Raw genomic sequence first — 21,215 nt, 5'->3', positions numbered from 1 at the left:
TGAATGTTGCTAAATATAGAGAGATCCTGGATAAAAACCTGCTTGCCTCTGCTAGAAAGCTTTAACCAGGAAGGAAGTTTTTCTTTAATCAGGGCAGTGACCCAAAGCACACATAGAGTGGTTTCAAATGAAGAAATTTGATGTATTTGAGTGGGCCAGAGTCCTGACATTAACCCACTTGAACATAACTGGCAAGACCTCAAGATTTCTGTCCACCACCACTCCCCAACTAGTCTGGCACAGCTTGAGCAAGTTTGCAAGGAGAAGTGGGCAAATCTTGCTCCGTAACATTGTGCAAAGCTAATTGAGACTTATTTAAAAAAAACTGCTGGTTGTAATAGTTGCGAGAGGTGGTTCAACTAAGTACTGAGCAAATACTTTTGAAGTGCTGACATTTCAGTTTTTGAATTTTTAGTTTTTCATGCTTTACAATTTTCTCTGTTTTTGTTGAGTGATGTCACAACAACTTTGCACTCAACATTAGTAAAACCAAAGAATTGATTATGGACTTCAGAAAAGGTATGACAAGGGAAAACAAGCCAGTCTTCGTAGAGGGATCAGAAGTGGAAAGGGTGAGCAATTTCAAGTTCCTGGGTGTAATCATCTCTGAGGATCTATCCTGGGCCCAACTTATCGATGCAGTTACCAAGAAGGCATGACAGTGGCTATATTTCATTAGGAATTTGAGATTTGGTATGTCACCAAAGAAACTTGCAAATTTCTGCAGTAGAAAGTATTCTAACTAGCTGCATTGCCATCTGGTATTGGGGTTGGAGGGTGGGGAGGCACTGCACAGGATCAAAATAAGCTGCACAAATTTGTACACTCAGTCAGCTGCATCATGAGTATTAGCCTCCCTATCATCCAGGACATCTTCAAGGAGCAATGCCTTAGAAAGGTGGCATCCATCGTTAAGGACATCCAGCACTCAGGGCATACACTGAACAATTCAGGAATAACTTCTTACCCTCTGCTCTCAGATTTCTGAATGCACATTGAATCCATGAACACTACCTCACTACTCTTCTTTTTTGTTTTCAATACATATTTAGTTTAACTTTTTAATATTATTACTGTAATTTATAGTTTTTGTTATACTGTATTGCAATGTACCACTGTGCATAACAACAAATTTCACAACATATGCCAGTAATATTAAACCTAATTTTGATTCTGATAGCAATTAGCTTGACACCTTTGGTTTTGAAAATGCTAGAATATATTATCAAGGAAATGTTAACATGACATTCGGAGACCAGTAGGGGGATTGGACACTTACTGTATTGGTGAAAAACCTGTAAGAATTACTCATGAAATTGTTATTCCATATTATGGACAAACCAGCCGGTGTGTGTTGGTCTTTCAGAAGGCATCTCTTAGCCACATAGGGATTAAAGAAGATCGGATTGGAAGTTTTTAAGAATAATATACTGGGTGGGTTAAACGTCAGCTAATGGTCAGTAAAATGTAGGGATGAGCAGCAAGTGATAAACGAGATTCTGCAGATGCTGGAAATCCAGAGACACGCACATAAAATGCTGGAGGAACTCAGCAGATTGGATAGGGTCTTGACCCGAAATATCAACCATAGAACACTACAGCACAGTACAGGCCCTTCAGCCCTTCCACATTGTGCTGACCCATATAATCCTTTTTTAAAAAAGTACTAAATCCACACTACCCCATAACCTTCCATTTTTCTTTCATCCATGTGCCTGTCCAAGAGGCTCTTTCTTTTTAAATCTTTTTATTAATTGTTAAGCAAACATAAATGAAACATGAATACAAAGTGTTTGAGAGTACATAAATACCCTTAATGTTTTAGCCTCTACCACCATCCCTGCCAAGTCATTCCAGGTACTCACAACCCTCTGTGTTAATAAAAAAAAACCTTACCCCTGATGTCTCCCCTAAACTTCCCTCCCTTAATTTTGTGCATATGCCCTCTGGTGTTTGCTATTGGTGCCCTGGGAAACAGGTACTGACTATCCACCCTATCTATGCCTCTCATAATCTTGTAGACCTCTATCAAGTCCCCTCTCATTCTTCTACGCTCCAAAGAAAAAAGTCCCAGCTCTGCTAACCTTGCTTCATATGACTTGTTCTCCAATCCAGACAGCATCCTGGTAAATCTCCTCTGCACCCTCTCCATAGCTTCCACATCCTTCCTATAATGAGGTGACCAGAATTGAACACAATACTCTTAAGTGCGGTCTCACCAGAGATTTGTAGAGTTGCAACATGACCTCTCTACTCTTGACCTCAATCCCCCTGTTAATGAAACCTAGCATCCCATAGGCCTTCTTAACTACCCTATCAACCTGTGCAGTGACCTTGAGGGATGTATGGATTTGAACCCCAAGGTCCCTTTGTTCATCCACACTCTTAAGTTAATTGACCATTAGTCTTCTGGTTTGTCCTTCCAAAATGCATCACCTCACACTTGTCTGGATTGAACTCCATCTGCCATTTTTCTGCCCAAATCTGCAGCCTGTCTATATCCTCTTGTAACCTTCGACCACCTACAGCTCCATCCGCAACTCCTCCAATCTTCGTGTCATCCACAAACTTACTCATCCTTCTGCTTCTACATCCAGGTCATTTATAAAAATCACAAATAGCAGGGGTCCCAGGACAGATCCCTGTGGCACTCCACTAGTCACCAACCTCCAGGCAGAATACTTTCCTTCCACAACTACCCTCTGCTTTCTTCCTTTAAGCCAATTTTTTTTATCCAAACAGCCAAGGTTCCACTTATCCCATGCCTCATGACTTTCTACATGAGTCTCTCATGAGGGACCTTGTCAAGTGCTTTGCTAAAGTCCATGTAGGCCACATCCACTGCCCTATCCTCATCAATTTCTTTTGTTACCTCTTCAAAAAACTCAATCAGGCTCGTGAGGCACGATCTTCCCTTCACAAAGCCATGTTGACTATCCATGAGTAGACTGTACTTCGCCAAATGCTCATAGATCCTATCCTTAAGAATCCTTTCCAGTAGTTTGCATACCACTGACGTAAGACTCACTGGTCTATAGTTCCCAGGTTTCTCCCTATTACCCTTTTTTTATACAAACAACTGTTTGTTCCTATCCACAGTTGCTTCCTGACCTGTTGAGTTCATCCAGGATTTTTTGTCTGTTACTAGGGGTAAGCAGGTTATTTTTAGCTGGATGCTGTGACTGGTGAGGTGCTGCGGTTTCCCAGCTATTTATAGTAAAATGTATGTCTTTGATTGTAATGGGGTTGGATGGTGTACTTTTTCCAAGTTTGCATTGCCATCCTTTGTGTTATTAGCAAAGAGTACGAAGAGTTTCGTTGACAAATTCAAGTGAGAAGACACTGTAGATGTCCTTTGATAGCAAACATGTTGATTTGTTTTATTTTATGGTAAGACTTGAAAGAGGAACCCAATTTGTTAACATGCAGGAAAAGAGAGTAATTAGGAAGACCAGAAGCATGCTGCCCTTCATTTGAAAAGAATGAAAATACAAGATGTACCTGGGTCAAAAAACATAGGATCTGGTGAAATTGCAATAGGAATATTATTTACTGGTCCAGCTTTCCTACCTCAAGAGGAAGATACTTGAGATTTAGAGAATTCAGCAAAGGTTTGCCAATTGATTCAGGTATGGCATGTTGTAGGATAAGTAGAAGAAAGTGAGGTGACCTTTTTGAACAGTACACAGTTCTCTTGGAAAATGCAGAATAGCTGTTAGATGGAATTTTCTTGGTTAATGTGTCTGGAATAAGGGATTACAAACCCGAAACTAAATATTAAACTATTCCGGGATGTGAAGAGGTTTCTTCGGCTAGATAGAGCAGGTAGTCCCAACCTATAGTCCCCCAAGTCAGGAGCCCTTGAGACAGAGGGTAATGAATCTTTGGAACTCTGCAGCTAAAAAAAGCTCTGAAGGCTCAATCACTAAGTATGTCCAGAACACATTTTGATAGGTTGTTGGTATTAATGGAATCAAGGGATATTGAGTTAATGCTGTTCAGTGTCACTAAGATCTTATTAAATGATGGACTATAAGGCATTGGAAGCAGAATAAGCTGCTCCTTGTGTTTTTAAACACTTTTCCAAACCTTTCAGAGTTGCTGTTCACAAAATCCAGAACTTACGTAAAGATCAGAGTGACAGGCTCTTCAATACTGCCCTCGTGTCTGATTAGTTACTGAAATTTTTAACTGTCTTGCTTCTGGAGCATCTTGAAATATTGAAGAAATTGAAGACTTATTCTTATACCAGGAGACTGATACAGATTGTACCTTTTTTTTTCTCCTTTGGGTTAGATGTCTGAACATTATTGGGCCCCGCAAAGCAACATATCAAATGAAACCTCAACAGCAAAGACATTTCAGCGCACAATTTCAGCACAGGTAGGTCAGATTCCTCATTTACTTGCTCCGTCGCATTGCGCATTCAGACGGAGACATAATGTAAAGATTTTTACTCATGTATGTGAAATAAAATTAATTCAATTCTTTATTGTAACAATGCAGGCAAAGAAAGAGTGGAAGTTTATTTGGCTTTTCTGTACAATCAGAATGAGAATTGATGTTCTTTTAGTGTCCCTTTATTCCTTTGACATTGCTTTACAAGTATTAGATGGGATGTAAGGGGAATATGGAATATCACTAATCAAAATAAAATTGATCTCGGCTGCCCCAGCAACCCAGGGCATATTCAAAACCCAGACTCCAGCTCCATCAATGCGTGTTCCAACGACCATGATCAGCTTCAAAGCGATTGCACAACCACTGACTGTGACTCCAGCCTTGAACTCCAGGCCGGGTCTTCACAGGCTGTGATTGTGACTCCCGTCTCCCCTTCCCCCACCACCACTCCGCAATCCCCTCTCCCTCAGATCCCATCGTCAGCTCCTGGGCCCTCAGAGGCTCCACCTTCCTCTCGGCCCAACTCTCCCCTCTCCACCGATACCACCAGCCTCCCTCCCCCCCAATCCCATCTCTCATCCATGCCGGGTCTTTACCATTCCCTCCGACCTTCAACTCTCTGAGGCAGAGTGCCCTGTCCTCAGTAAGAGCCTCACCTTTGTCCCCCTTCGCCCACACCTCAGCGAGTTCCGCGTATGCCATGATGCTGAGCTCTTCTTCAGCCGGCTCTGTCTCCATCTCCAAGCTTACTACTTTGACAAGGACTCTCCACCAATGACCCCTTCAACCCTCCTCCTCTTCATGGCCACCCCGCTCTGGTCTTCTGCCTGCTCTGGATCTCTTTATTGCTAATTTCTGACGGGGACATCAACCGTCTTGACTTCACCACACCATGTTCCAATTCCAACCTCACTCCTTCCGAATGCTCTGCTCTCCGTTCCCTCCGCACCAATCCCAACCTCACTATAAAACCTGCTGATAAGGGGGGGAGCTGTTGTTGTCTGGCGTGCTGACCTCTACCTGGCCAAGGCACAGGGACAACTCTCTGATAACTCCTCTTATTTACCCCTTGATCATGACCCCACTAAGGAGCACCAGGCCACTGTCTCCTATACCATCACCAACCTTATCAACTGTGGGGATCTCCCATCCATTGCCACCAACCTCATAGTTCCCACACCCTGCACTTCCCGTTTCTACCTCCTACCCAAGATCCACAAACCTGCCTCTCCAGGTAGACCCATTGTCTCAGTTTGCTCCTGCCCCACCAAACTCATTTCTGCATACCTTGACACTGTTTTATCCACCCTTCCCCCCCTTGTTCAATCTCTTCCCACCTATGTTCGTGACACTTCTCACGCTTTGAATTTTTTCAATGATTTTAAGTTCCCTGGCCCCCACCGCCTTATTTTCACCATGGACGTCCAGTCCCTATATACCTCCATCCCCCACCAGAAAGATCTCAAAACCCTCAGCTTCTTTTTGGATTCCAGACCTAACCAATTCCCTCTACCACCACTCTCCTCCATCTAACAGAATTAGTTCTTACTCTCAATAATTTCTCCTTTAGCTCCTCCCACTTCCTCCAAACTAAAGGTGTAGCCATGGGCACCCGTATGGGTCCCAGTTATGCCTGCCTTTTTGTTGGCTTTGTGGAACAGTCCATGTTCCAAGCCTATACGGGTATCCGTACACCTCTTTTCCTTCGCTACATCAATGACTGCATTGGCGCTGCCTCCTGCACGCATGCTGAGCTCGTTGATTTCATTAACTTTGCCTCCAACTTTCACCCTGCCCTCAAATTTACCTGGTCCATTTCTGACACCTCCTTCTCCTTTCTTGATCTTTCTGTCTCCATCTCTGGAGACGGCTTATCTACTGATATCTACTATAAGCCTACAGACTCTCACAGCTACCTGGACTATTCCTCTTCCCACCCCGTCTCTTGCAAAAATGCTATCCCCTTCTCACAATTCCTCCACCGCATCTGCTCTCAGGATGAGGCTTTTCATTCCAGGATGAAGGAGATGTTTTAAACAAAGGGGCTTCCCTTCTTCCACCATCAACTCTGCTCTCAAACGCATCTCTCCCATTTCCCCACATCTGCCCTCACCCCATCTGCCCACCACCCCACTCGGGATAGGGTTCCCCTTGTCCTCACCTATCACCCCACCAGCCTCCGGGTCCAATATATAATTCTCCATAACTTCCGCCACCTCCAACGGGATCCCACTACCAAGCACATCTTTCCCTTCCCCCCCCCCCCCCTGCTTTCCACAGGGATCGTTCCCTACACGACTCCCTTGTCCATTCGTCCCCCCCATCCCTTCCCACCGATCTCCCTCCTGACAACCGGAACAAGTGCTACACCTGCCCTTACACTTCCTCCCTCACCACCATTCAGGGTCCCAGACAGTCCTTCCAGGTGCGGCGACACTTCACCTGTGAGTCAGCTGGTGTGGTATACTGCGTCCGGTGCTCCCGGTGTGGCCTTTTATATATTGGTGAGACCCGACGCAGACTGGGAGACCGTTTCGCTGAACATTTACGCTCTGTCCGCCAGAGAAAGCAGGATCTCCCAGTGGCCACACATTTTAATTCCACGTCCCATTCCCCTTCTGATATGTCTATCCATGGCCTCCTCTACTGTCAAGATGAAGCCACATTCAGGTTGGAGGAACAACACCTTATATACTGGCTGGGTAGCCTCCAACCTGATGGCATGAACATTGACTTCTCTAATTTTCGTTAATGCCCCTCCTCCCCTTCTTACCTCATCCCTGATATATTTAGTTTTTCTCCCCCCTCCTTTTTTCCTCTCTCTTTCTGCCCATCACTCTGCCTGTTCTCCATCTCCCTCTGGTGCTCCCCCTTCCCCCTTTCTTTCTTCCTAGGCCTCCCATCCCATGATCCTTTCCCTTCTCCAGCTCTGTATCCCTTTTGCCAATCACCTTTCCAGCTCTCAGCTTCACCCCACCCCCTCCAGTCTTCTCCCTATCATTTTGTGTTTTCCCCTCCCCCTCCTACTTTCAAATCTCTTACTATCTTTCCTTTCAGTTAGTTCTGACGAAGGGTCTCGGCCCGAAACGTCGACAGTGCTTCTCCTTATAGATGCTGCCTGGCCTGTTGTGTTCCACCGGCATTTTGTGTGTGTTGTTTGAATTATTTACCTTGGTTTTGTATTCAGTCGTTAATGCTATCTGATCAGCATATTTTGAGTATTTTCAGGATTTTTCGATTTCCAACAACTGATATGTTCTGCATCTCATAGTTCCAGCAAGTTGATTTTTTTCTATCATTCTGCTTTGTTCACTTCACTCAGCATTAATTCCCCTCTTTAGGCAGCACTGAGAGCAGTAATTTCACCTAGATAACATTGATCTCTGCTATCACAAACATTCACTTTTGTTACTTCACTCTCTGCAACTTAAGAAAGATTTGTCTTCCTCACTTTACCAGTTCTGATGAAGGGTCATCAGTGACCTGAAACATTAACTTGTTTCTTTCTCCATAGATGCTTCCTGATCAGATGAGTATCTCTGTTATTTTCTATTTTTGTTTTTATGAGTAGTGCCATGATCTAATAATGTTGCATTCCCGTAACTCTGTACTACAATTTCAGGTGCTGGAACAGAATAATAATTCTTAGAATTAACTACTCTACTTCCAAGCAAAGCTGTCCCTTTACCCCTTTTGCACAGTTCTGAGCTTGCTCTCTTTACATCTGCTGTGGATTCAAAACAACTGGAATAAGCTGTAGGGAATGGTCCTGAATGACTTTTTTCTCTCTCTGCTTTCCATGATTTCTACGAATGAAAGTAAAGCAGGAACTCAATTCCGGACTCCTTCATTCATTGTTGCTCTGTATCTCATGGTTCTAAGCACAGGAAGCACTTTGTGAGGCTTGATATGTCCAATTGGGCTATCAGTTTGAAGATGACATAAAGATTGGAGGAGTTGAGGAGAGTGAAGAAGGTTGTCAAAGGATACAGCAGACAATAGATTAGTTATAGATATAGACAGGGAAATGGTACATGAAGTTTAATCTGGACAAGTGTGAGGTGTCGCGCTTTGGAAAGTCAAGTTTAAAGTGTAACTATGCAGTTAATTACAGGACCCTTAACAATATTAGTGTACAGAGGGATCTTGTGGTCCAAGTCCCTGGTACTGTGAGAGTGGCCACACAAGCAGACAAAGTATTTAAAGTGGTGTATTGCATGCTTGCATTGATTAAATATGAGCGCCAGGAAGTCATATTGCAGCTATATAACAACTTGGGTTAAGTCACACTTGGAGTATTGCATGCAATTCTGCTCACCCAGTTAAAAGAAGATATGAAAGCTTTGGAAAACTACAGAAGAGGTTCACCAGTTTGCTGCCTAGATTTAAGGTTATAAGCTATCAGCAAAGGTTGGATGATCTTATTTTGTTTTCTTGGAGTGTTGGCTGCTGAGCAGAGGCCTTGTACAAGTTTATAAAATTAGGAAGGACCATAGACAGTCCTGAAGAAGGATCTTGGCCAGAAACATCGGCTGTTGATTCATTTCCATAGATACTGCTTGACCTGCTAAGTTCCTCCAGTATTTTATATTTGTTGCTTTAAGCAGCCAAAATCTTTTTCTTGCCAAAGTAGAATTGGCAAGAACGAAAGACATTCATTTTAAGCGGGGAGATGTCGAAGGGAGATGGACGGGGCAGTTTATATTTAAAGCAGTTTGTAGGTGCCAGTGGTAGTGGTGGAAGCAGATATGATAGTGACATTTAAGCTGGACATATGAATATCCAGGGTAAGGAGAGATATAAATCATGTGCAGGCAGTAGAGATTTAATTTAATCTGGCATCATGTTTGGCATAGATATTGTGTGTCAAGGATGTTTGCCTGTAATATGCTGTTATTTGTTCAGTTTTACAAATAAGCAACAGTTTTTGCACTTGATAGTTTGATACTTATTCAATTATAGAAAGATATTGATTGTCCTGAGCTTGTGTATACGGGCAGTCCCCGAGTTACAAACACCTGACTTCCAGACAACTCCTACTTACAAACAGAGGGTGGAGAATGCTGTCCGCCATTTTAAGTCAGATCACAACACCATCCATCATTTTAAGTCATTGCTGTTAACACTGTGTTGAGTGTGTAACTTTGTATTTGGCCTAAATATTTCTTAGCAAGATTCACCCTGAGTCCCCCTTTTCCGCCCTCACTTGTCCCATTTAATCTTTCTCAGTGCGGGTGGATTTTAGGACCCTGAGCAGCACAAGACCCGCCGCCCGCAACTGCTGCTGCATTTTTTTTATTAAGTGCAATCGTGAACAATAGCCAGATCAGAAATGCTGATCAAGTCAACTAGTTCCTAAAGAGAACTCTGATAGGCCAAGCAGATGGTTCACTGCTGCTCAGCGATAGAACATAAAATCCGCAGTTTTCTGTTCTATTAACGGAAAACGATTGTGATTAAAACTCAAGTGGAAATAATAAAGCGATTGGAAAGAGGTGAAATGCCATCGGTCATTGGAAAAGCTTTAGGCTACAGTCGGTCAACGATCGGAACAACTTTAAATGATACAGGCAAAGGATAAAGTGAGAATAATGGAGCATGTGAAAGGCCCTGCCCCGATGAAAGCTACAATTATTACTAAGCAACACAGTGGTTTAATTATTGAAATACATATGTTTCTTAAGTGTTTTATATGCATAGAAGGGCAAAATATATATTATATACTAAGACAAATGCTTAACTAACTGACGCTAAATAATACCGGTTGTACCTGTTCCAACTTACGTACAAATCCAACTTAAAGACGGACTCGGGAACGGAACTTGTTCGTAACCCGGGGACTGCCTGTATTGCTGTATAAATAAGTCTTTTCAGATTAAAATTCAGTCTTAACTGGAGAACTTTTCTTGACTGCAAGCCAGCCTAGATTTAAATGTCACAACAAAATAAAACCCTAAAATATCAACTTATTTTGCAACAGGATACATTAGCCTATGCTACAGCCCTTTTGAATGAAAAGGAACAATCTGGGAGCAGTAATGGTTCAGAAGGCAGCCCAGCTGCAGAGAATGGAGATCGAACTCTTCGACAGGTAAGAAGAATTCCTCAATGATTCAATGTAAATTTCAGGAAAACATCTACAAAATATTATGAGCAAAATGACAGATAAATATTGTGAACTTACAATATAATAAATGTTAAAAACAAACTTAAATATTAATGTATTTTACAACTCAGGAACTTGTCCATACAATTAATTTAATGATTGTCAAAGTCGGAAGTACAACATCAAATAAGTAGTGGTGTTTTTAAATTGTCCTATTTTTTAAAATGCTGTCATTTTAATATAAATTATCGAATACATTGCAGTTTAATTCTTCATAGTTTCGAACCTCCACCCTCAAGTTCATGCGCATTTTATGATGCAATGACGACACTAATTCAGTCCCTCTCGGGAGATAAAGATTAAAGCAGACCTGTTGATGTTTTTTATTGCAGATTTTACATTTATATTCTGCAGAGTTACCTTTATTAATAGATTCCTAAAGAAAAATAAACCATCTACTTGGTCATTCTTTCTCATGGAATTTAGATTTTGAATGAGGTGTTCCCCTTAGACTAAAAGAGTGTAGGATGTAATGCTGAGGCTCTGTAAGGCATTGGAATTTTTTGAGCAGTTTTGGGCCTCTTACCTAAGAAAAGATGTGCTTGTATTGGAAAAGGTCCAGAAGAGGTTTATGAGAATAAAAAAGTTAACCTATGAGAGGAATGTTTGATGGTTCTGGGCTTGTACTTGCTGCTCAGTGTTTAGAAGAATGAGGGGGAAACTTACTGAAACCTATCAAATATTGAAAAACCTAAATAGTGGATGTGGAGAGGATGTTTCCTATAGTGGGGGAGTCTAGGACCAAAGGGGACAGTCTCAGAATAGTGGGATGTCTCCATACAATTCATTGCCACCGACGGCATTTTGTATATTTAAGGTGGAGATTGATAGATTCTTGATTAGTAAGGGTGTCAAAGGTTTACGGGGAGGGAAGTGTTGAGAGGGATAATAAGTCAGCCAAAATTGAATGAGCCAAATGCCTTATGTCTTATGGTCTTAAAATTCAGTGCACAGGATCTTCTGAGGACATCTGCAAGAGAGAGGTTAATATACTGGTCCAAAGCCTTATTCAAAATGCCATTCAGCTGTATTTCTGTTTCAAATGACTCATTTGTTCTGTGTTTTTGATGTTTTTATATTTTTCTCTCAAAAGATTTAGTGAGAATTAGAATAAGTGCAAGAAACTAAGATAACCATTCTGTTTCTCTTTTCATCATGGTTTTGCCCATACACGTGTTCTTGTCTTTAAGGTACTGCAATTCTTAACCCTAATAAGGTCTGACTTGTAGCACTTCTGTTTTTATTTCAAACTTAGGGCTCAGAATCACCGATGATGATTGGTGAATCTAAAAGTGATTTTGATGATATGGATCCATAAAATCGACTGGAGATTCCTTTTGGCAATGCTTGGTGTCAATTAACTTTATTAGTGCTGAATGACGAAGCACTGTACCAGATGGCTTCAGGCACCATTCGATTTGGAGAAGGTGCACAGACTCCCAGGTTGCAGATTGCAGGCACTGTTGCGAAGCAAATCTTGCCAAGAGTTGAAGTTCAAGATTTAATGCAAGTCTGTCTTGTTCTTTGAAGATTTTGTATGGAGAAGGATAATTTGATTGTGCTTGTGAATATATGAAAGAGGAAATTTTTATCTAATGCTTTCAGTAGTAACTGCGGAGGATTTAATTAAGATTTTCATACAATCTTGGCGAAAGAAGAGCTTGTTAATTTGTGTATTATAGTTCCCAGAGTTTGGAGTAACAAAATCCTTTGTGGTACTACGTTATATAGATTTAATTTTATTTGTATAATAGAGCATCTGATAAATCTGTTCATTTTAGGTCACAATTTGTTTGTTGGAATATTTAATAGGTTCCAGGTGCTTTTGCAAAGAGGAATCTTGGTGAACAAGAATGTACTCTCTGCATGAGTGTGTCTATTGTGTTACCTTTTTTAATTGCAACCTGGAGCATTATTAAATATTAGATTAATCCTTTAATAAAGGCAACACTCATTTTTTTAAAAATTCATATGACCAGCTGCCATTTTCCAATGAGATTGATGTTAACAATGTATATTTTGTTTTGAGAAGCTCAGAGTCTAATCTTTATGGCCCTTTATGCAATAGGTGTTAGAATTTTAGTTGATGAGATATTAACTGATGTTTCATTACAATGTCTTGTATCACATTATTTTGATCGCACCATAAATTTGCATTCTGTTTTAAAGATGGCCTTAATTTGTTTTAAAAATTACATTTTAACACCTTTTACAATAGAAATAGAATATGTTATGGGCAAGTGTGTAATATTCACCTACACTAGTAAATTCATGCATGTTATATTACAATGTCTTAAGTTACCAACCCAGTAAATTATGAGAAAAGAGGGCACCCACGTACAGTTCACAGGGTGTATATTTATCACTGGGTTTACAGAATATACATGACATCAAACAGTTTATAACCATGAAAGATTCATTGTTTTCATTTCACAGGGTCTTAAAAGAATTTGTATTTTCCCTTTGTATGTAACATGTGCAACAAGATGATTTGCTCCCAAGCCTCTTCCCATATTGCTGCAGTATGAACTACTTGAAACTTCTCTCCCCCTCTGTAGAAAATCCTTCTAGCATCTTTCTGTGGCACCAATAAGATGAGCTTGCATGGTAAGCATTTACTGACACATACAGAATAGCCATATAGAAATGTAGAATACGGCTCAAGGTCTTGCACTGTATCCGAGTACTATTTAGTAGACTCCCTCAGGTTGGGTGGATTCTGATTCCCAGTGTGTCCTGTAATACACATTGTTACAAAAGGGTTAACATTTGATTTAAACTTTCATTGATGAATTTCTATCAGCTTTTAAACCAGTAATCTTATTGGTATTGTGCACTTGTCCATTACATAGTTGAGTTTGTGGTGTGACAGTCAAGTTATCGGTTATGGCTACTTGTGTTTCAGGAGAAAAGGAAATGGGAAAGAAAGATGTCAGAGAAGCATATAACCCTTGGAATGTCTTTGGCATTCTCACTACAGTAGAAGCTTGGCATGAATTGATAAATTGACATGGGAAATTTAAACCACATTTAATGTGATGGACCTGTGAGAAATTATCTGTTTCTTCCTTGGCTTCTGTGTGTTGAGTTGAAGTATCAATTTGAATTTACAATGCATTAACCCATAAGGGTTTGACAAAGAAATTCTCAGCACTTTCTAACCAAGGAAGAAAGTTGTTTAAGCTAGTAACCCCAGTGGAAGTAAAATTAATTTACCTATATTGAAAATTTTTAGATTTTCTGTGACGATTTGTAGACTTGTACAGGGAGGGTCAGTGAAATATATTGTGTTATTGGTTCTGAAAAGAATAGCAAATTCTTATTCCCACTTAGTCTGAAATCAAATATAACTGGATTGGTTGATTGCCACCTAATTAGTGCTTATGAGCCGCTTTAACACTGGGTAAAAGCCAGTGGGTCTGTAGCTAGATCTGTCATAAGAAATTTGTATAGTGAGAAAACCACACAACTAACTTTCAAAAATCCAATCTCAGTTACGAATTTGGCAGATTAGCAATTAAACTGTCACACACTATGTTTCTTGTCAACTTTAAAGTAGTTGAAACATGTACAGTATACTTTAGTGTTCCTTTTTTTTCAGCACTAGAATATCTGGATATTTTAGCTTGTCTAGCCATCCCCACACTATCAAATTTTGATTTAGACTGGCAGTGAGCATAAAACTACACTAGAAATATCTAACTTATTTCAAGAGCAGTAATCTGCAGCCAGTTTTGAGTCATTGTGGTCAATCTTCAGGTAGATTTATGAATAGAATATGGCAGTGTTTGGAAATTCAAATGAATTCGGAAACAAGCAGCTGGACTGTGGTTGCTACGTAAGTAATGTTTTAATGGACAGAACACCTTCAGAATATACAGTGCATTAATCTCTTCAATAGCCCATGGAAAATGTAGTAAAGCACTATTTATGTCGTAAAGTCATGAAATAAGCACTATTTCCTGGTTAGGTTTTTAAGGTATTTGTACAATGTTCAATAAGAGCTTTTTTTAAAGTTGCCGTTTGCTTTGTTAAAATGTAAGTGTATCAGCTTTTAATCAAAATGTTCACCTCTATTTAGAAATATTGTTGGCTAATGCAGTCAAATTCATTTTTAGATTATAAGTAAGCTATGGTTAATTTAAACACCCAACCAATGTGAACCTTTGTTAGTTACAAACAATGGTGAAGGAAGACTGAACAGAAGTACAGATGCAACATCCTGGAGACATTTTGACATATGTTTAGGTAAATGCTGTTAAAGGTTAAGATCATTACTTTTTCTTCAGTCTAATTGAAACTTTTTAGAAATATGGAAGATATATTTGTGGGTTGACTACATCACTCTTGCTACTGTATTGCAGGCTGAATCTGCTTAAAGGCTACCATAGAATATTATAGTGAGAATAATGTAAATTACCTCCTGGGAATCACTGGAAACTAATGAGATTGTGTAGGCTGAATTGTAGTGAGTGGGTTGCATACTATTCCCACCACCACTTTATTAGCCTCCATTTTGTGCCAATTTATGAATTTCTTGGCGAAATGCAGGAGACTTTTTAAGTTTGTTCTTTTGTATGCAAGGTTTTTGTTGCCATATGTTAATGAATAGGCCTTTGATCTTCTGCCTTACTATACAGTCACAGTATACCAAGAGTAACACATCTTGGGGGTCAGTCTTTCATCAAATGACAGTGTCCACTGAGGACCACCAAGCCAAAGGCACAGATGGCCACAAGTGCCTTTTTATTTTTGCTGGATCTCAAAATAAAATTATAGTACATTAGCCACCTGATAATGAGAGTGCTGGTTGTTTAGTTTCTAGCCTAGTTGTCTTTTGAACTGTTTATTAGCAGTCCATCTGGAGGAGCAGCACAGTGCTGTCAGTTGTAAATTGCCAACATCTACTTCAATAATTCTAATGCCAGTGAGCAAAAATGCTGAAAACCGCATGCTCACCAGAGCCAAAATGATTGTTGATTTATGGTATCGCTTCAAATGCGGACATCAGTGGGTTGGTAGCAGATTTGCTTGACTGTCTATTATTTTACTAGTTATTATTAACATGGGCAATGAAGTGGTTAACATTAATTAGAAGATACTAATATTTCATTCCACGCAATTTTCTATGCAAGTGTAAGGGGTCTTATTGTTGCAAAATGATCATTTTTGCCATCTGGCATCTTTAGGGATATCCTTATCAGCAGAGTCCAGAGGTGAAATTAAAATCCATCTGCTCTGCTTGAAATTGTGACTTGTTCATAGTCTCTGAAAAAGCATCCCTTAGAGTACTGGTATGTATTTCTATTTTCTGTAGATCTTTCTGACTGATTTTCACAACCCAAAGCCTTCTTAAACGAGGTTTGAGCTGTTCTGCAGAAGATGTTCATGTGCATTATGAAATCGTTTTGGAGAATTTTTCCAAAGTAAATCCAAATACTATCATCCACATTAGAGGTTTTTATTTGATCAATTTTGGAGCTGGATTTGACTCAAAGGTCATAAGTGCATGTTTTTTTTTAATCCCTTTGATTACTTATTCCAATGAGTGTGACACTGTTTGATTAGGTATTAACAGGTCTGGATTGTGTGTGGGTAGGTTCCCTCTAGTAGAACATAGAACACTGTATCACAAGAACAGACTCTTCAACCTACAAAGTTGTGTCAATCTAAGTAAATTAGTAATAAAATGGCCAATTAATCTAATATCCTCTGTCTACACCATGTCCAATTCCTTCCACTTTCCTCACATTCATGTACCTCTCTAAATGTTTCTTAAAAGTCTCTAGTGTATCTGTCACTACCACCACCCCAGACAGCACATTCCAGGCACCCACCACTGAAAACTTGCCCATCACATCTCCTTTGAAATTACCTCCTCTCACCTTAAATGCGTGCCCCCTGGTTTTAGACATTCCTACCCTGGGGAGAAAGATACTGTCTACTGTCTAGAAATTCCTATTTCCTTCTTCCCGTGAAACCTTTGTTGTTTAACTTTGATTCGTCCTGATAAGCACAATTAGATTGCTTACAGTCACACTTCTCCAATATTTTAACCTCTTGAGGTAACTACTAGGAAATTAACAAGTTTGACAAGCTGTTTTCCTCCTCTTTTTAGGAGGACCCACATTCATTCTTGCTGCTCTCAGTAAAGTAAACCTCCAATTGCCATAAACTAACTTCAGCAGTTGAATTTTGGATTGAGTCACATATTGGTTTACCAAAAGAAAAGTTGCACTAAATAATGTAGATTAGCTTCAAGTAATCAAACCCTGCAGCCCGAGCTCTTTAGGCATTAGCATTTCTACTTTAGACTGTAATTTAGGAGCAGAATTGGGCCATTTTGGCCCTTCGAGTTTGCTCTGCCTTTTCAACATGCCTGATCCAATTTTCCCCTCAGCCCCAATCTTCATTTGTGATTGTTTGAGTTTAAAAACTGAATCTCTTTTCTACTCACATCAGACACAGTAAACTAGATCATACTACTAATGTATCTTCTAAATGGGTCATTCCACCAGATATCCTAACAAAGAAAAGCGTTATTTCAATCCATCATTAAAATGCAAACAATACTTTTGTTCCTACTAGTCTGTTTGAATGGGCATAAAATGGCAGACTTGGAGTCAAGTCTTGGGGATTTTGCAGTGACATGCTAGTTTTTAGTTGTCAAGATCTGCATAAACTATTTTTTTAAGAAGGAAAATGTTTCTTCTGTGCCTTACTAATCAAATTTCTCTTTCCGCCAGCTATAGCTCCTTTATACTTAACGGAAGATGACTCAATCAGTTTAGTTACAGCTCTTTAATCTTACTACTGGACTTTTAAACAGTTCTGCTTTATTATGGTGTCTACAAACAAGTTCTCCTGCAAGCTTCATATAATTCATAAATGCCCTTTTTAATCCTGACTATTCTCCTTTCCTTGATTCCCTACCACACACTGCAGTATTCTAAATATTTATTCTAACCTTCTTCCAGTTAATAGCTAAAATTTTCACAAAATTAAAAAATCTTGATGAATACTTGTGCTATCATTGTCAGCAAGATAAAGCATGAATTAAGGAAAATTAATGTTGTGGCAATATTCCAGGATCACCCCACTCATCTCAGCATTTGAAAATGATACCATGTACAGTATATCATATAAAGTAACATCTGAGAAACTGATGGGACCATTAAGTTATTGCTTCTGAAGTAAATTTTAAATGAATGAATTAGTCTTATTGGGATAGAGATCTGTAAGTAGTACTGAAGGTTATGTTACAACTCTATAACCTAAAGGCAACATTCTCTCACCAGTAAATGACTGAATGCTGGGCAATATCTATTGGAAGTTGAAATGTGACCTTAATTCAGCATTTTAACTTACTGTAGCAAAATTGGAATTCAATAACTTTTCCAAGCCTTTTATTAAAACAACCAAGCTGGGAAGGGCAAAAAATGGTCTGCCTGGCATAAGTGCCCAATTTAGTGCTGAAATGGTCACCCATCCCAATTTGAATCCCATCGGGGTAGACACAAGAGGGACAAAATGGAGGATTCATGAAGGGCTATGCTAAGTGCAATAGGGTTTTTATTTCAGATCCTACAAAGAGCCTTGAATAGCAGTATCTACTGAACCCAAATACAATACTTTAAGAGAAAACTCATTATTGTTTTTGATTTAATGACCATTTAAAATACTTCTGAATTATTTTGAATGTATTAGATAGCCTATGATGCTAACTTTGTTTACACAAAATTGTAGCCAATAATCATTTGATCCAAAAGACTGCAATAAGTATATTGCAGTGTCTTGTCAAAAGAGGAACATATTCCTCTGGCATTAAGAATTTCAAGACATGTACTTTTCCTGTGCCATTGATTTTCCTTGTGGTTATATTTGCTATTTGCGTTATATTTGCTATTTGAGAATAAATGTATTGTTATGCAAAAAAATCCTTTTAGGTTTCCAACATTGCAATGAAAACATTTTTGTCGCTTAAGATGCAGTTCCCCACTGATGTTAAATATTTATTTGAAAACCTGTTTCAAATAAAACTAGGCATTGAAATGTTTATCAAGGTGGATGTGATGTATCTTTATGAATATTTGCCTTCAAAATATTTTTTAGATAAATAATGAAATGGGTCAGTCTTTGTGACAAACCTTGTGTTTTTTTTAAATCTTACTATTGTACACTCCTTCAAGGCTGCCTCTCTGAAATGACCTGACTCTGTGAAAGATGTGTTTAGTGTGAAGAATGCTTAATTCTTTATCCATACAGTTTTTCAAAAGCCTGTGTGGAATATCCCATTAGACTCCGAACATAACAGAGGAGGAGGAGAAAAACAGAAATCTAGTCCATCTTGTATAGACTGCATGTTTGGTCAGTATAGTTGGTCATGGTCCATAAAGAAGCTGACTCTAGAAAGGGAGTATTGTACTTTGTGGATAATGACCGGAAAGGTCAAGGGAGAAATGAATTTGTCCCTTAGTCTAACATGCAAAAAGTGCAACCAGTAAGTCTTTGTCCTTATTCCTAAATATCACTGCTCGACAAACAATGGTGTCCATGTGTGTTACAGTTACATTTTGTATTGCCCAGGGAATGTTTGTATGCTGTAATGTTGATCTTTTTTAAATTAAAAAAAAGATATTGAAAGTAACTTAAATAAAATGATTTTGAAAGATGCATTACCCACTTTGTATATTGGATTGAATGTGAAAAGTTTCAGGCAAACAGCAAAGACTTTATAAAACAAGTAATCTGTCAGTAAAATGATGCACATATGAGCCCAAATGAACTTAATAAATTTTCCCTTGTAAGCATGCTTAGCACTTACCTTTGGTAAACGTTCTAACCACACTTTCACCTTTGCCTAAGGTGCAACCTCATGTAGGCGCAGTTCGAAAAAGCATTATGCAGTGATGACGTCAGATATCAGCCTACCATCATCACCTCTTTGACCCATTCCACCCCTAACATGTGCCTAAATTGTTAGATTGCTTGTCCGGCTTTTACCAGTGGAGAAGCAGGAAATACTTCACCGAAACATGAGTATATTGAATTCACTGTCTTCATTCTTGGCTATTTACTCAATCTCCCTGAAAATGAGCCATACATTTCACAATCTCTATAGCATGTTTAGTCAAGATCTGAGCTGCTCACCACACATACCATTAGGTGGACCACTTATTTCCTTTTCCAGTTTGCTCCATCTCTCCCACCTTCCTCAGCTCACCTGCTGCTGCTCCCATCTATTGTTGCCTCCAATCTTAAATATTCTAATGCATTGACTGGCTTCCACCACTCATAAACCTGCAATCAACTAAAACTCTGCTGCTTACTCCTTTAGAGTTAATCCCATGCAACTATCATCCTTTACTGGTTAAGCAATTCCTTAATTTTATAATGATCAACTTTATTTTTAATTCCCTCTTTGACTTAACATCTTTGTGATCTCCTCCTGCCATCTCTTGATATGTCTCCCCTCCCGGTCAACCAGATTAATTTTTCCATTATTGGCTGTTGTAACTTCAGTTTAGGCTGTGAAATTCCATCTCTCTTTGATATTCCTAGAAACAAGCTTTAACCAAACTTTCAATTATTTGCCCTAACCCCTCTTCATATGATTCAATTTTTGTTAATGGTCTTCAGAGGCCTTTTGTTCCATTGTGGATGAATATGCTGTTTAGAAAAGTCTAATAACTCTGGCCTCTTAATTTCTCCATTCCTCTGCTCTCATCATAGTGCTATTGATGATTTATGACATATTAATTAGAAGTCCATATAAATCTTTCCTCCTGGTTATGCTTCAATCCTTTCAAACCCTCTAAATTCCACTCTCCAATTTAGCTTTTAAACAACTCTTCCTTATGGCTCTGATTTTGTTATGTTGAAAATGCTCTTTAAATGTTGATTGTTTTGACACTGGCTTTCTTCAATCGAAGACAATATACAGTATTTGCAAAAAAAAGCAAGAGCTTATATTTACTAACTTTCTCATCCTCAAGACATCCTGTCTTAAATATTTTACTGACATTTAAGTTTACTTTAATTTGAAGGTATTATGCAAGCAGAATTCTTGTAAAGACTGGCATGATCTCATGCCCTGTATTGCGATTTTTAAAAAATTATTACCTTATGACGAGAGGCAAAGTGGATGAAAGAAAATTTGAGGACTACATGGAAGAGAAGGCTTAGATTCATCTTGGTTAACAGTTGGCACAAGATCATGGGCTGAAGGGCCTGTACCGTTCTATATTCAGAGCAACTCTGATCTCGGAGTCTGAATTGTCAGCCTGGATTCTTAAAGCCACAAGATAACTGGTGTGTGAAAAAGAAACTAAATTCAAGCAAGTCTTTCAGATAATAGATCCCTTGTGTATAAAAATTTTGAATGCCGAAATTGTACTTTGACCTTTTTTAAGAGAAGCAGAATTCCTTTAATGATACAATAGACAATAGATACAGAAGTAGACCATTCAGCCCTTTGAGCCTGCACCGCCATTCTGAGATCATGGCTGATCATCTACTATCAGTACCCGGTTCCTGCCTTGTCCCCATATCCCTTGATTCTACCGTTCTATATTCAGAGCAACTCTGATCTCAAGAGTCTGAATTGTCAGCCTAGATTCTTAAAGCCACAAGATAACTGGTGCGTGAA

General features: G+C 39.3%; 1 protein-coding gene across 2 annotated transcripts in view; it reads left to right on the top strand.

Moving 5' to 3' along the window:
• usp24 (ubiquitin specific peptidase 24) overlaps nucleotides 1–19,245 on the top strand; it is a 226,377-nt gene extending 207,132 nt beyond the window's left edge. For both annotated transcript variants that reach the window (XM_059984090.1, XM_059984089.1), the window contains 3 exons: nucleotides 4,297–4,383; nucleotides 10,382–10,492; nucleotides 11,823–19,245. In XM_059984090.1, coding sequence (XP_059840073.1) covers nucleotides 4,297–4,383; nucleotides 10,382–10,492; nucleotides 11,823–11,885 — 261 coding nt within the window. In that variant the 3' untranslated portion in view covers nucleotides 11,886–19,245. The remainder of the gene's footprint in view (nucleotides 1–4,296; nucleotides 4,384–10,381; nucleotides 10,493–11,822) is intronic.
• Nucleotides 19,246–21,215: the final 1,970 nt, after the last annotated feature.

The sequence above is a fragment of the Hypanus sabinus genome, chromosome 11, assembly GCF_030144855.1.
Source record: "Hypanus sabinus isolate sHypSab1 chromosome 11, sHypSab1.hap1, whole genome shotgun sequence".
Taxonomy (NCBI): domain Eukaryota; kingdom Metazoa; phylum Chordata; class Chondrichthyes; order Myliobatiformes; family Dasyatidae; genus Hypanus; species Hypanus sabinus.
The sequence above is the reverse complement of the archived record's forward strand: the minus strand, read 5'-3'. Positions and strand labels throughout refer to the sequence as shown.